The sequence below is a fragment of the Martes martes genome (assembly GCF_963455335.1).
Source record: "Martes martes genome assembly, chromosome: 13".
NCBI classification, from domain to species: Eukaryota; Metazoa; Chordata; class Mammalia; order Carnivora; family Mustelidae; genus Martes; species Martes martes.
Window position 1 is genome coordinate 63,117,548 of NC_137901.1, and position 15,544 is coordinate 63,133,091.

General features: G+C 43.5%; 1 protein-coding gene across 2 annotated transcripts in view; it reads left to right on the plus strand.

Moving 5' to 3' along the window:
• The window catches only part of DGCR2 (DiGeorge syndrome critical region gene 2), a 92,339-nt gene that overhangs the window by 70,405 nt on the left and 6,390 nt on the right, over positions 1 to 15,544 (plus strand). For both annotated transcript variants that reach the window (XM_080821538.1, XM_080821539.1), the window contains one exon: positions 11,510 to 11,713. In XM_080821538.1, the coding sequence (XP_080677664.1) occupies positions 11,510 to 11,713 (204 nt within the window). The remainder of the gene's footprint in view (positions 1 to 11,509; positions 11,714 to 15,544) is intronic.

Here is a 15,544-nt window from a genome sequence, read left to right on the forward strand (position 1 = left end):
GAGGGAGAAGCAGACTCCCCGCTGAGCAGAGGGACTAGATGCCAAGACCCCTGAGATCATGACCCGCACGAGCCGCTTAACCAGCTGAACCACCCAGGTGTTGCTGTTTGATTCTTTCCTGAGTTTCCATCTCTGCGGAGTTTTTCATCTCATATATTATCTGCGTTTTCCATTAGAGCTTTTAACATATTCATCATAGTTATTTTAAATTTTCTGTAGGATGGTTCCTTTATTTGAGTGTAGTTTGATTGATATAGTCATCTCTGGAGTTTTTGTGGATTATTTTTTTCCGGCTTTTTCATGCCTTGTATAATATTTTGTCGAAGATCAGACAGCTTGTGTAGGACAGTAGAGATTGAGTTCACTAGGTGGTTTTGGTCCATGGAAAGAGGCTTGCCTTTCCTTCTGATAGGACTTATGTGTAGGGTTTTTACTACAGTGGTGGTGTGGGGCATCAGTGTGGGCAGGTTTGGGGCTGGGCTGTAGATATCCATGCACCCCAGCTTTCATATTCAGTAGCTGCCTTGTTTCTAGAGTAGAGCTGATTTTCCAAGGGGCTCTTCTTTTTTTTTTTTTTCCACTTTATTTTATTTTATTTTTGTTATTGGCAAATGTATTGTTTGTTTTAGGGGTACAGGTCTGTGATTTATCAGTCTTACACAATTCACAGCTCTCACCATAGCACATACCCTCCCAGTGTCCATCACCCAGCCATCCCAACCCTCCCACCCACTTCCGTCCAGCAACCCTGAGTTTGTTTCCTGAGAGTAAGAGTCTCTTCGTTTGTCTCCCTCTCTGGTTTCATCTTGTTTCATTTTTCCCTCCCTTTCGCTATGATCCTCTGTCTTATTTCTTAGATTCCTCATATCAGTGAGATCATATGATAATTGTCTTTCTCTGATTGACTTATTTCGCTTAGCATAATACTCTCTAGTTCCATCTACATCGTTGTAAATGGCAAGATTTTAGTGTGGGGTTTTTTCATGGCTGCATAATATTCCATTGTGTATATATACACCACATCTTTTTTTTTTCTTTTTAAGATTTTATTATTTATTTGAGAGAGAGAGCATGAGAGGAGAGAGGTCAGTGGGAGAAGCAGACTCCCCGCCGAGCAGAGAGCTTGATGCAGGACTCAATCCCAGGACTCCAGGATCCTGACCTGAGCCGAAGGCTGTCATTTAAAACCAACTGAGCCACCCAGGCACCCCATACCACATCTTCTTTATCCATTCCCCTGTTGATGGTTATATAGTTCCCCTGTTGATGGTTATCTAGGCTCTTTCCATAGTTTGGCTCTTGTGGACATTGCTGCTATAAACATTGGGGTGCAGGTGCCCCTTCGGATCACTACATTTGTATCTTTGGGGTAAATACCCAGTAGTGCAATTGCTGGGTTGTAGGGTACCATTTTTTTCAACTTTTTGAGGAACTTCCATACTGTTTCCCAGAGACACTGAACTAGCTTGCATTCCCACCAACAATGCAGGAGGGTTCCCCTTTCTCTGCACCCTTGCCAACATCTTTCATTTCTCCAAAGGGCTCTTCTTAATGTCTGCTCTGCCCTCTGCTTGAGATCTTCCCTTTGGGCCACCCTTCAGGGAGACTGTCTCTTGCAGCTAGCTGTCTTAATGTGTGTGGCCTTCATAGCTCCAGCTGAAGTTGTGGATCTATCACAGGGGTTTTTCACCAGTGCCCTGAAGGTTTCCATTGCTCAGATTGGGAGCAGTTGGGTGGGAAGCTGGGAGCAGGCTAACGACAAGCTGGGCAATTTAGCCAATTCATTTGAGGCACATATTTGGCTTTCTCTGCTGGGTCCTGCCTTGGAAGTGTGGGCAAAAATAGGCAAGCTCCTAGTCATCGACCAAATCCTCAATGTTCTGGGCTGGTCGCTGCAGGGGTGGTGAGTCAGAGCTGTGTTGTCATATATGGCCTAGCCATCGTCTGTATATTTAGTCTCTTAGATATATCATGAGGCATGTGGTGTCGCTTTGCCCTGACATTGGTGACATTAGCTTTGATCCCTGGATTAAGGTTGTACCTGCCAGATTTCTGTACTTTAAAGTTCTAGTTTTTCCCATTTTGAAATTAATAAGTAATATATGAGGAGATCCTTTGAGGCCCTGTAAAATTCCTGTTCCTCATCAGACTTGTACCTGCTGATGCTGCCATGTACTGGCAATTTAACTCCCATTCCTTCCATGTGTACTAGTGGGCATTCTTTTGTAAGGAAGAGCATTCCCTTCTCCCCCATTTATCAATCTCTTTATTTGTATTAGAATGCACTCTGGGATTTTTATTATAGAAGATGGATTATAATTCATGAGTACCATTATTTATTTTTATGGTTAATTTGACCCATTTATGCTGGTATATATGTATGTGTGTGTATTTATTTATCTTTGAAATTGACATTTTTGTTGAGATCCTGTAGGTTCAGATGCATTTAAAGTAAATTAGAGAGATCCGTTAATACATTTTGCCCTATTCCCCCAAATGGGAGTGTTTTGCAAAACTGTAGTATAATATCACAGCCAGGATTATTGACTTGGACATAATCCACTGACCTTATTCAGCTATTTTCAGGTTTACTTGTATTCATTTGTGCATGTGCACATGTGTGTGTGTGAGAGAGAGAGAGAGGGATTTGTAGAATTTTATTACTTGTGTAGGTTCCTTTTTTTTTTTTTAAGAGATTTCATTTATTTATTTGACAGGTAGAAATCACAAGTAGGCAGAGAGGCAGGCAGAGAGAGAGAAAGGAGGAAGCAGGCCCCCTGCGGAGCAGAGAGCCCAAAGTGGGGCTCGATCCCAGGACCCTGGGATCATGACCCGAGCCAAAGGCAGAGGCTTTAACCCACTGAGCCACCCAGGCACCCCTACTTGTATAGGTTCCTTTAACACAGTCGAGATATGAGTAGTTCCAGCACCATAAAGAGCCTCCCTATTATTCCTTTATAACCACACCCACTTGCAGCCATCTGTAGTGGTAGATTTCTCCAGTGAAACCACTTGGTCCTGAGATTTCTTTTGGGGCTAGTTTTTAAATTATACATTCTACTTAGTTGTTGGTTACAGGACTGTTCAGATTGTCTGTTTCACACTGAGTGAATTTTTGATAGTTTCTGGTTTGCAAAGAATTGATCCATTTCTGGTTTGCAAAGAATTGATCCATTTCTTGGGGCGCCTGGGTGGCTCAGTGGGTTAAAGCCTCTGCCTTTGGCTCGGGTCATGATTCCAGGGTCCTGGGATCGAGCCCTGCATCGGGCTCTCTGCTCAGCAGGGAGCCTGCTTCCCTTCCTCTCTCTCTGCCTGCCTCTCTGCCTGCTTGTGATCTCTGTCTTTCAAATAAATAAATGAAATCTTAAAAAAAAAAAAAAGAATTGATCCATTTCTTGCAAGGACTCAGATTTATGGGCATAGAGTTGTTCATCGTGTTCTCTTATTAACCTTATGCCGGCAGGATTTATGTGATGTCCCCTATTTCATTCCTGCCCTCGGTGATTTGTGTTTTTCCCAGTTTGATTTTGCTAGAGGTTTATCAGTTCTGTCGATTTTTCTTGAGAACCAGCTTTTTGTATCGTTGATTTTTCTCTTTCAGTTTCACTGATAATTGCTTTTTATTATTTCCTTCTGTTTGTTTTCTTTTTCTAGTTCATCCTGTACTCTCTGGACTCAGCCTTCTCCCAGAGTGCCTTGGAGGACCTGGGCACTAGTTATATTCTTGGCTTTTACACCCTTTCAGTGGACAGAGCTGAGACTGGTGTGTGTGCCTGCATGTGTGTGTGTGTCTATATGTAGATATCCTGGATATATAGATTTTTTCATACTAATTTAGTTGTTTTAGTGATTATAGGTGTATTCAAGTTTCCTGGTTCCTTTTCAGTCAGTTCAAGAAGTCATATTTATTTAGGACATGGCCTATGTGTCTAAATTTTCTGCTTCATTCTCGTACAATTCTCTTAGCATTCTCTTGTGATTTTTGAAGCATTCATGTATATCACTTTGACCTTTTGATTCCTAATATTATTTAGACTTTCTTCTTTCTTGATTAGTCTTCCTGAATGTTTGACTCTTTGATTCATCTTTGTGAATAACTGGTTTTGGGTAGTAATGGATTCTCACTATTGTGTATCTGTTTTCTGTGCCATTAATTTCATTCTTTTTTTATTTTTTTAAGATTTTATTTATTTATTTGATAGAGAGATTTCACAATAGTCAGAGAGGCAGGCGGGGCGGGGGTGGGGGGAGTAGGCTCCCTGCTGAGCAGAGCGCCAGATGCAGGGCTCCATCCCAGGACCCTGAGATCATGACCTGAGCCTCCTATCCTTTTGTAGTGGGTATATTTCCCCCTTCTAGGAAATCATTCTTACCATAGGTGAATCATAGATCATATGATTATTTATTTATTTGACAGAGAGAGAGAGTTCACAGTAGGCAGAGAGGCAGGCAGAAAGAGAGGGGTAAGCACGCTCCCTGCTGAGCAGAGAGCCTGATGCAGGGCTTGATCCCAGGACCCTGAGATCATGACCTGAGCCAGAGGCCGAGGCTTAACCCACTGAGCCACCCAGGTGCCCCTGGGTCATCAATTTCTACTGTCAGTTTCTATCCTTTTACTTTCATTAGGTTTACCCTTTTCTTTTCTTTTTAAGATTTTATTTATTTATTTGACAGAGGTAGATCACAGGTAGGCAGAGAAGCAGGCAGAGAGAGAGAGGAGGAAGCAGGCTCCCAGCTGAGCAGAGAGCCTGATGTGGGGTTCGAACCCAGGACCCTGGGATCATGACCTGAGCCGAAAGCAGAGGCTTTAACCCACTGAGCCACCCAGGCGCCCCAGGTTTACCCTTTTATTTTTCCACCTTCAAGAGTTAGACCCTTATCTCCTTAATTTTTAGTTTTTTCTAATATAAAGCATTAAATTTTATTTTCCCTGCACTTATAAACAATAAAGTATGCAGATCTTAAGTGCAAGTTTGTTGAAATTACATACATGTGTAACAACTTCCCCAAACCAAGATGTGGAACATTTCCAGCCCTCCAGAAGATGCCTCCGATCCTTTTGTAGTTGGTGTATTTCCTCCTTTCAGGAAATCATTCTTATCTTAGGTTAATCATAGATCATTTACTGTATTTACTAATAGTCTCTGATTTTTAATTTAGTGGCTTATGTGTATTGTGGTCAGATAACATGACATTTATGTTCTATTGTTGTTAGGATTTTTGTTACTATTCCATATGTGCTTAAACTCTTGGCCATAAGACTTTTTATACATTTATTAGCTCAGGCTTTTTTTTTTTTTTTTTAAGATTTTATTTATTTATTTGACAGACAGAGATCCCAAGTGGGCAGAGACGCAGGCAGAGGGAGAGAGAGGAGGAAGCAAGCTCCCTGCTGAGCAGAGAGCCCGATGTAGGGCTCGATCCCAGGACCCTGGGATCATGACCCGAGCCGAAGGCAGAGGCTTCAACCTACTGAGCCACCCAGGCGCCCCAGCTCAGGCTTATTGATGGCATTGTTCAAGTCTGTTTTAACTGCATGATACATCAGTTGTTGAAAGAGACATGTTTTAATCTCTGACTGTGGATGTCACATCATCCATTTTTCCCTGATAATTCTCTACTTGTAGCTTTATCTGTCTTGAGGTCATGTTATCAGGGGGATAGTACTCATAATTATTATAGCTTCCTAAATTGAAACTTTTTATTATAATGTAATGATCCCTTTTTATCCATACTAGTTTTCGTTGGTTTTGCTTAAAGTCGTACTTCTTTTCCAATGGTAGCTGCACAATGGCGTTATGAGAAGAGGCTTAATAGTTGGGTTCCACATCAGAAAAAGGGGGTATTAGAGCACCCACCTCACCTTGTTGTTGGGAGAGATCAGTTAACATACGTGCTGTGCAAAGAACAGTCCTGTCACATAGAAAGCTCTCAACACATGTGAACTATTTTCTTTTTTTTTTCATTATTATTACATCTTTTTGTGCTAGCTTCCTTTCAGTTTGCCTTTTTGTACTCTTTTAATTCAGTCTTCAAATTGATTTTGGCACCTTATTCTCTGCTGTTTACACAGGATTTTTCTTCCTTTTTATCTTTTCTAGACTTACATGAACTTAATCAACTTTTCTCTAGTCTCTTTTTCTTTCCTATACTGGTTCAGAAATTCTGTTACATATGCCTGTCATGTTAGTGGTTTCCCTTACGTTTTTAAAGGGCATAATGGATTTTTTTTTTTTAATCTGAAGGCAGTCAGTGTCTCTAACTTCCTTCCTGTTAATACAAAGACCCTATGTTGTGAGGCCAGTCTAAGATCTGAATTACAAATTTACAGAATTTGCTGCTCAGTAATTTCTTTTCTCCCTAATGAAGCCTGTAATTTGCAGTGGGCTGGTGCCACTTCACGTTCACTGAGTGAGTGAGGAAGATCTAAACTGCAGGGGGGCCTAATTTCTACTCATGGTGCAAACCACCTTCTAAGAAGGCTTAAAAAGGGACGTTGAGAGGATGGTTGTAACCAACCCTTATCTTCCAGTTCTGCAGAGCACGTGCCGTGCACCTGCAGCTTGGGTACACCTCCCCTTCCCTAAACGATGAATTCCCGAGGGACCTCACAGGCTGCCGAGGACAGTGTGCTTTTGAATGAATTCTTTTATGGGTATCAGTCAAAAAGTCACCGTCAGCTGGAATTGGAAAGCAGAGGGTTTTTTTTGTTGTTTTTTCTCCAGTGGCAGCCATTTCAGCCCTAAAGCTCAATTCTTTGAAGAGCCACTTGACACACTTCCCTGTGCACCTAAAAATAAAAAGTTTTAAAAACAAAAAAACCCCACTCTGTATTGCTTTTGCTCCGGTTGTTCCCCAGCTTCTGACTTACATGTACTTGTCCATTATTTTACGTTTACTTTGTTTTTATACTTCTGAGATGAATCACTTACTGTTTTACGAAGTTAGCATTTATGTACCTTTCCTCATATGTTCATCAGTTTCTTTAGTATTTCTTCTTGCATCCCACTTCTTTCTGGGTTCAGCTTTTTATTTCTCAGATATATTCTTCAGGAGCTCTTTGAGACGAGGCTGTGGTGTTAGTGCTACACTCGTTTACTCTTTTACAAAAAGTCTGTATTTTTTGCCCCCAGTCCCGAATGTTCGTTTAGCTGGGTCTAGATCTGTTGGTTAACAGTTACTTTTTCTCAAGACTTTGAAGATGGTATTTTATTGTTTCTGCCTGTTCGTTACTCTGAACTATTATATGCCTTTCCTTGGTTTGTTAGGTATATTATAAATTTTACAACTTATCTTCTTGCTCCACAAGCAGACCGTGAGCACCCTGCCCAGGTGGCCAGGTGCCCTAGTGTGATAAGGTCAGCCTCTGCCATGAGTTCTTCTTCCCTTCTGACTGTGACCTAGTGATGGTCAAGTGTTCCAGTGAAATCCCCCCATGCCTTTGCTTGTGTACTCCGCCCTGACCCCCCAGTAAATCACTTGCTGTGGCTCCTCACTCCTTCTCTGCTCCCTCCCCACTTGGTTGAGCAGCACGCTTGGTGTTCTTCCTGTGTGATCCCTTGTTGGTGTGCAATGACTCTGTCTGTCCAGAACCTATGAGTATAATGCACGTTGTTTTCCCTGCCTCCCCTGTACCCCGCCTTGTGGCCACACCTGACTGACCATTGCCTGGAAGTACACAGAACAGCAGGTAATCTTTCTCTCTTGTCGCTTTTGAGAGTTTCTCTTCGTCGATTCGCTGAGGTTTCATCACACTGTGTCTAGTCGTTGATTTTTTTTTTATTTTATTTATTTATTTATTTATTTGTTAGAGAGAGAGAGAGAGAGCGCACAAGCAGGCAGAATGGCAGGCAGAAGCAGAGAGAGAAGCAGGCTCCCCACTGAGCAAGGTGCCTGATGCAGAACTCAATCCCAGAACTGTGGGATTGGGATCTGAGCCAAAGGCAGCGGCTTAACCAACTGAGCCACCCAGGCGTTCCAAGTTATTGATTTATTTCTATTGGTCCTTTTAGGACCCCTGGGGATTTATGTGTTTTATTAATAATGGGAAGATCTCAGCCATCATCTTTTTTTTTAACAGCTTTATTATGATATAATTCACATACTTTACAATTCACTCATTTAAAGTGTACCGTTGAGTGCTTTTTAGTATAGTCACAGATAACTGTAACTATTAACACTAACTCCATGTACATCTATATATACATTCTGCAATATACATTTTATTCACATTAGCTTCAGATGGATACTAGGTTCATTTCAGTGATATATGGAATGTTACCTCTTTTTTTTTTTTAAGATTTTATTTATTTATTTGACAGACAGAGATCACAAGTAGGCAGAGAGGCAGGCCGAGAGAGAGGAGGAAGCAGGCTCCCTGCTGAGCAGAGTGCCCGATGCGGGACTCGATCCCAGTACCCTGGGATCATGACCTGAGCCGAAAGCAGAGGCTTTAACCCACTGAGCCACCCAGGTTCCCGGAATGTTACCTCTTATAACCCAATTTCCTTTCCTTCTTTCTCTGGTATTATCATTATACACATTAGGTCTGTTAGTGTTGCAAATAAACAAAACATTGTTAATTACCACCACCAGTCATTTCCTTAGCCTGGAACAGCTTTGCTTCCACACACCTCCTTTGGGCTGTTATCAGCAAACACATACATTACATTTCTATATGTTAGAGGCCCAGTACTATGTTATAAACACAATATCTTTTTTTTTTTAAGATTTTATTTATTTATTTGACAGAGAGATAGAGAGCACAAGTAGGCAGAGCGGCAGGCAGAGGGAAGGGAGAAGCAGGCTCCCTGCTGAGCAGGGAGCCTGATGGAGGGCTCGATCCCAGGACCCTGAGATCATGACCTGAGCCAAAGGCAGCCGCTTAACTGACTGAGCCACCCAGGCACCCCATAAACACAGTATCTCGTACAATTGCTTTTTCATTCAGTTAAGAGGAAAAAAATACTCATTTATGGAGCACCTGGGTGGCTCAGTTGTTAAGTGTCTGCCTTCCGCTTAAGTCATGATCCCAGAGTCCTGGGATCGAGACCCACATTGGGCTCCCTGCTCAGCGGGAAGCCTGCTTCTCCCTCTCCCACTCCCCCTGCCTGTGTTCCCTCTCTTGTTGTGTCTTTCTCTGTCAAATAAATAAAATCTTTAAGAAAAAACTCATTTATATTGTCTTTCATAATCACATGATTATCTTTTCTAGCGCCTTTTGGTTTTTTGTATAGATCCAAATTCCTCTCTGAGGATCACTTTCTTTTAGCCTTAAGAACTTCCTTTGGGGCACCTGGGTGGCTCAGTGGGTTAAAGCCTCTGCCTTCGGTTCAGGTCATGATCCCAGGGTCCTGGGATCGAGCCCCACATCAGGCTCTCTGCTCAGCGGGGAGCCTGCTTCCCTTCCTCTCTCTGCCTGCCTCTCTGACTACTTGTGATCTCTGTCTGCCAAATAAATAAATAAAATCTTAAAAAAAAAAAAAAAAAAAAAGAACTTCCTTTGGGGGCGCCTGGGTGGCTCAGTGGGTTAAGCCTCTGCCTTCAGTTCAGGTCATGATCTCAGGGTCCTGGGATCGAGTCCCACATCAGGCTCTCTGCTCTGTAGGGAGCCTGCTTCCTCCTCTCTCTCTGCCTGCCTCTCTGCCTACTTGTGATCTCTGTCTGTCAAATAAAGAAATAAAATCTTTAAAAAAAAAAAAAAAAGAACTTCCTTTGGAGTGGGGTGCCTGGTTGGCTCAGCCGGTTAAGTGTCCGACTCTTAATTTCAGCTCAGGTCATGATCTCAGGGTTGTGAGATAGAGCTCTGTGTCGGACCCTGTGTCAGGCTCCGCACTTCATGTGGAGTCTACTTAGGAGGCTCCCTTTCCCTCTCTCTCTGCCCCTCCCTCCCCTCATACTCAATCTCTCTCCCTCAAAAAAAAAAAAAAAAAAAAGACTTCCTTTGGTATTACTTATAAGGCATGTGTGAATGCAACAAATTAGGTCTTGTCTGTTTGGGAAAAGTCTTTATGTTGCCTTCAGGTTTTGAAAGCTAGGTTTGCTGGGTGTAGAATTCTGATAGTTTTTTTCTTTGAGCACCTTGAGTATGTTATCCCACTGCCTTCTCATATCTCTTTTTTCTTCTGAGAAGTCAGCTGTTAGCCTTACGGGGTTCTCTTATAAGTAACATGTCATTTCTGGCTTGCTGTTCTTAAGGTTTTCATATTTTCTTTGATGTTAGCACTTTTACTCTGATGTGTGTTTCTGACGTGCTTAGGGCTCTTTGTATTTATCCAACTTGGAGTTTGTTACGCTTCCTACACGTATAGGTTTTGTTTTTCAATGAGTTTGGAAAGTTTTCAGCTGATAATTCTTCAGATACTTTTTTCTGCTCTTTCTGCTCTCTTCTTCTTCTGGTACTTCTATTTTGTGTGTGATGGTGCACTCAGTGGTGTCCCATGTTTCTCTGAGGCCTGCTCATTTTTCTTCATTATTTTTCTCCCTCTTCTAACAGAGATCAGTTCTATGTGAGTTTCTTGCCCTGCATATTCCTGACCACATGAGCACATAGACCTGACCCCAGTCCTTTCTTTTTTTTTTTTTGTTTCATTTATTTGTTTATAATTTGCCAGAGGGAGAGAGACAGCGAGAGGGGGAGCACAAGCAGGGAGAGTGGGAGAGAGAGAACAGGCTTCCTGCTGTGCAGGAAGCCTGACGTGGGGCTCGATCCCAGGACCCTAGGATCATGACCTGAACCAAAGGCAGGTGCCTAACAACTGAGCCACCCAGGCGCCCCAACCCCAGTCTTAAGTGAGGCACAGACCCATGGTTGTGGGATTTGTGATGCATGTTTTTAGATATCTCTACTCCATTTGGAGATGGAAACAAACATCTTCTCATGTCCCTTTGCCTTTCACTGAGCATGTGTCTTTTGGAGATCTGCCCCTGCCTCATCCTTCGTCCCTTCCTCGAGGCATCTGTTGTGTCTAGGGCTGGCTTAGGGCTCTGAGCTGTCAGCTTCCTCTAGTCTCTGGTGATGGCCATTTCTCTTCCTCCCGCCCCACAGCAGCTCTGCACAGAGTTTATTATGTGTTTCTCAGGACTAGTGGACTGTTTTTTCAAGCAGAGCCAGCAGCTTCTTGGGAGAGTCATTGGAGACATATTCTCAGATGTGTTATAAAATGGTTAACATGCATGACAGCTACATTTTAAAACTGAGGAAATCTCTAAGTAAACTGCTTAGGCAGATCCTTGAAAGCAAACACTTCTCCATAGGCTTTTCCCTGGAATCTAGCACTCTTCTCTCTCCCAACTGTCTGGGCTCATGGCCAGGTGTGCCCTGATGAGGCTTTGTCCTAACAGCGAGTTGTAGTGACAACCTCTATCGGATAGCCACTTCCTGTGGCTGTGGGCCAGACTCACACACTTCAGCACTGGGAGGGCTCTCTGGTTGATCTTGCTAACTCCTCTGTTGTCGTGTCTGCTGCCCGATGATGCATACATATATGCATGTATGTGCATGTTGCAGGTCAAACATGCGTTGACATCAAGGACAATGTGGTGGATGAGGGGTTCTACTTCACCCCCAAAGGAGACGACCCATGCCTGAGCTGCACCTGCCATGGTGGGGAGCCTGAGATGTGTGTGGCTGCCCTCTGTGAGAGGCCCCAGGGCTGTCAGCAGTACCGCAAGGACCCCAAGGAATGCTGCAAGTTCATGTGCCTCGACCCAGGTGAGACTGATGGTGGGTCACAAGTCAGCCCCTGTGTTCTAAGGTGGAGGCCAGATGTTCCTTCGCTTTCTCAGTGGTGGGCATTTGTGAGAGCTCATGGCACATGGCAAAGCAACGTTTTGTTTATGGAGCTGTTCAGCCAGCTTTGATGGCCAACTACTCTTGTGAGCATATGTGTGTCACATGACCCGGCCTTCTCTAACTGCCACCTCACAGGTTGGCTTGTGTCAGTTCTCAGGTAGGTAACCAGTATTGTACATCAGTGAACTTGAACTTGAATGAGGGTGCCTGTTCATGAATCAGCTGTAACTGATCGCTTTAAATCTGACCTAGCTTTCTCCTCTCAAGATTTATGTCCCCATTTTAGTTCTTTTCCGTGTTTGGTGATGTGGGGGGTAATGACAGTTTTTATTTGCTTATAGTCATCGATTTCTACCACTAAAATCTTTCAGGAGAAAGTTTTGAGAAACTAACTCCATTCTACCAGGTGGTGTTTGTGATTAGATTAGACACTATGCAGGCATGTGGTCTCTAGATAGCCCTCTTCCTTTCCTTTCCAAAGGAAAAAGAAAAGAAAGAAAAGAGCAGCAGGTAGCAGTGTGCTCTCTATGACAGTTAGGGGGCATCATACTCATAAAACATGCTGGATTATTCTCCACACCTGTGCAGTTGGCATCTCTGTGAATTCATAATCTCAAGAGAACTGTAAATCAAAAGCATGAATTTGGTTTTTTATCTTGGCAGTGTGAGACAGACGTGGACAGGGCCTTGTGGAAGTCCCTAAGCTCATGGACCCCGTAGAAGAGAAGCTTGGGCAGGGCATGGTGGCCATCTCCATCCTCCAGGGCCCCTGTAGAGGAGAAACTGGTTTGCTTAGTGCTCGTGGGACAGGAGTTGGAACTGGTGTGTGAGAGCCACAACAACTAGAACTCTCGTTAAGCAGAGAGTCATCAGTGTCCCTGCATGCCAGGAAGGGCGTCTGGGGGAGAGGGCAAAGCAGTGTCAGAGGGGGTCTGAGGTTTGGCTGAGTCAGACACCTTGGCACATGTCCTAGAGGTGCATTTGGCTGTGAAGAGTACAGAAGAGCCTACCAGGGAGAGTGGAACTCAGTGAGGGTACACTTGGGCCTCCCTGTCTCACAGAGTAGATCGTACCTGCTTGTATAAGATGCATTCCTATGGGATTCTGACAAACACTGATTAGGTGCTTACCAGGTCTCCTGTGTCTTGGCCACATCACTCTGAACCCCCAGCTCACTTACTTTCCACAGGAGTCAAAGACTGGCTTTTGCAAGCCACATCACATGTATTTCTCATTCCATTTCTTAGGAGTCTGTCCATATTGCCTTACCTCTCCATCTAGGCTTTGTCAGAATGACCAGGCCTGTGTAAGACCTGTAGGGCCTGCCAAGCCCTGAGGACTTCTCAGCAGAACTGGGCTCTCAGGGCATCTGGATGAGACCACAGCTACTGTAGGCCGTTCTCCTGTGCAGCCAGAGCAGCTTATTCAGGGCTTATTCCTGCCTCTTGTTTAGTGTTATGTTTGCAGGCTCTTGCCTGCTTCCCAAGCTGAGTGTTTTCTCCTGGGAAGTACCTGTATTCCAACAAGGACAGAGACACTGCCACCCAAACTGGGACGTTGGGAAAGTATCCCCTTCAACAAGGCAAGGATGTCTGCTCTCACCACTCTGTTTAGGGTTCTACAGGAGGTCAAGGGCAGTGCCAGAAAATGAGAAGGTATCAAGACCACAAGGGAAAATGAAATTATCTTTTTTTTAGTAGATGATATGATTGTCTGAATAGAAAATCGCAAAGGATCTGCAAGAAAGTTACTAAAACTAGTAAGTGTGTTTAGCAAGGTCTCCACATACAAGGTCAATATACAAAATTCCATTGTTTTTATATATACTACCTGTGAATAGTTGGAAATTTAAATATCTAAAAAAAAGTACCATTTACAGTAGCACCAAAAAGCATGACTTAGGCATAAGCCATACAAATATATGCACAAACCATAAAATACTGATGAAAGACATCAGAGGAGAGGTATACCATGTTCATGGATCATAGGACTCAATATCAGTAGGCAGTTAATTACCCCTAAATTATTTATGGATACAATGCTGTCCTAACCCAAATTCCAGCAGACTTTTTACAGACATCGGCAAGCTGATTCTAAAATTTATGTAGAGGAGTGGCTGGCTCAGTCAGTGGTACACATAACTCATGATCTCAGGGTTGCAAGTTCATGTCCCACATTGGATGTAGAGATTACTTAGAAATTAAAAAAATAAATAAAATTTATATAGAAAGGCAAAGGAATTAGACTAGCTTAAACTGTTTTTTAGAAGAACAAAGTTGGAGGACTCATGGTACCTGATTTAAAACTTACTGTATGGTCATAGTAATCAAAACAGTGTGGTACTATCAGAAGAAGAGACACGTAGATCACTGGAACAGAATAGTCTAGAAATAGTCCCACACTTATATGGCCAACTAATAATTGACAACAGTACAAAGGCAATTAAATGGGGAAAGGATATCTTTAAACAAATGGTGCTGGAACAGTTGGACATCCATATTCAAAAAAAAATATATATATATACATATATACCTTTAACTACACATCTTACTATGTATAAAAATTAACTCAAAATGGTCATAGACCGGGTGCCTGGGTGGCTCAGTTGGTTAAGCAACTGCCTTCAGGGACTCGATCCCAGAGTCCTGGGATCGAGTCCCACATCGGGCTCCCAGCTCCACAGGGATTCTGCTTCTCCCTCTGTCCTTCTCGCCTCTCATGGTCTCTCTCACTCTCTCTCAAATAAATAAATAATTTTTTTTTTTTAAATGGTCATAGACCTAACTATAAAACTTATGTTGTAAGACTTCTAGAAGAAAAATATATGCTCTAAAAAAAATAAAGTACGCTAAAAGAAAATAGAAAACATAGAAAAATCTTTGTGACCTTGGGATAGGCGACATTTATAGCTGATCAGTCATGGTGTGAGTCCCCAAGGACCCAAGAACTGGCTTCTGTCTCCTAGGACAGCGCTGTCTTCTTTGTGTCTGACTGCAGATGGCTTTCTTCTAGGGGATGCTTCCTCCTTCCTGGTAATCACCATGGAGGGATGGTCAGGGACCTTTACTGTGTCTTTGAGTTTATTTTGGAAGTGATTAGTAAGAGTCATTGCAAAGGGACTGTTGCTTAGGTGCCCCCTTGGGATCTCTGAGCTGGCCACCAATTAGCAGACATGTCAGCAGCCCCCTGAGCTGACGTTGTCCTCCCACAGACAGAGACAGAATGTTCCCTTGACACTGGAAGAGGATCAGAGGCACCAGAAAAGCAGCTAATTGGGGAGAGGATGTATTCTTTATACATGTTTACTTCCCAAGTTTTGTCAGCAATAAGTGCAGCTTTGAGGGAGGCTCCCTGGCCCTGTGGGAGGAGGACAAGAGTGAGCTCAGACCATCTGCATTGGTTTGGAGCTGGCTGGGCTTGCGGAAGCAGTAGAAGGGCCCCGGGAGCCCGGCCTCTCACGTGGAATCCTAGTTGGTCATGAAGTGTCTCCTTGGAGCTGGCGGTTGGGGATCTGCCTCCATGGCTGTCACAGAGTTGGAAGTCGACAGTCCTTGGCCCTTCCACCCGCACGGAATCCTGCTTCCAGTGGCTACAGCCCTGTGGCCTGTGGCCTCTGTGGCCTTCCTTCTGGGTCGTGGAGGCAGGTACTCTCGGGACCACTTCCTGGTTCTGTTAGTCTGTGACTTGGCGCGAGTGGCCCATCTCACCTTAGTGAGAGCCCATGGGGAAGTCTGTCCCCCTATAGGTGCT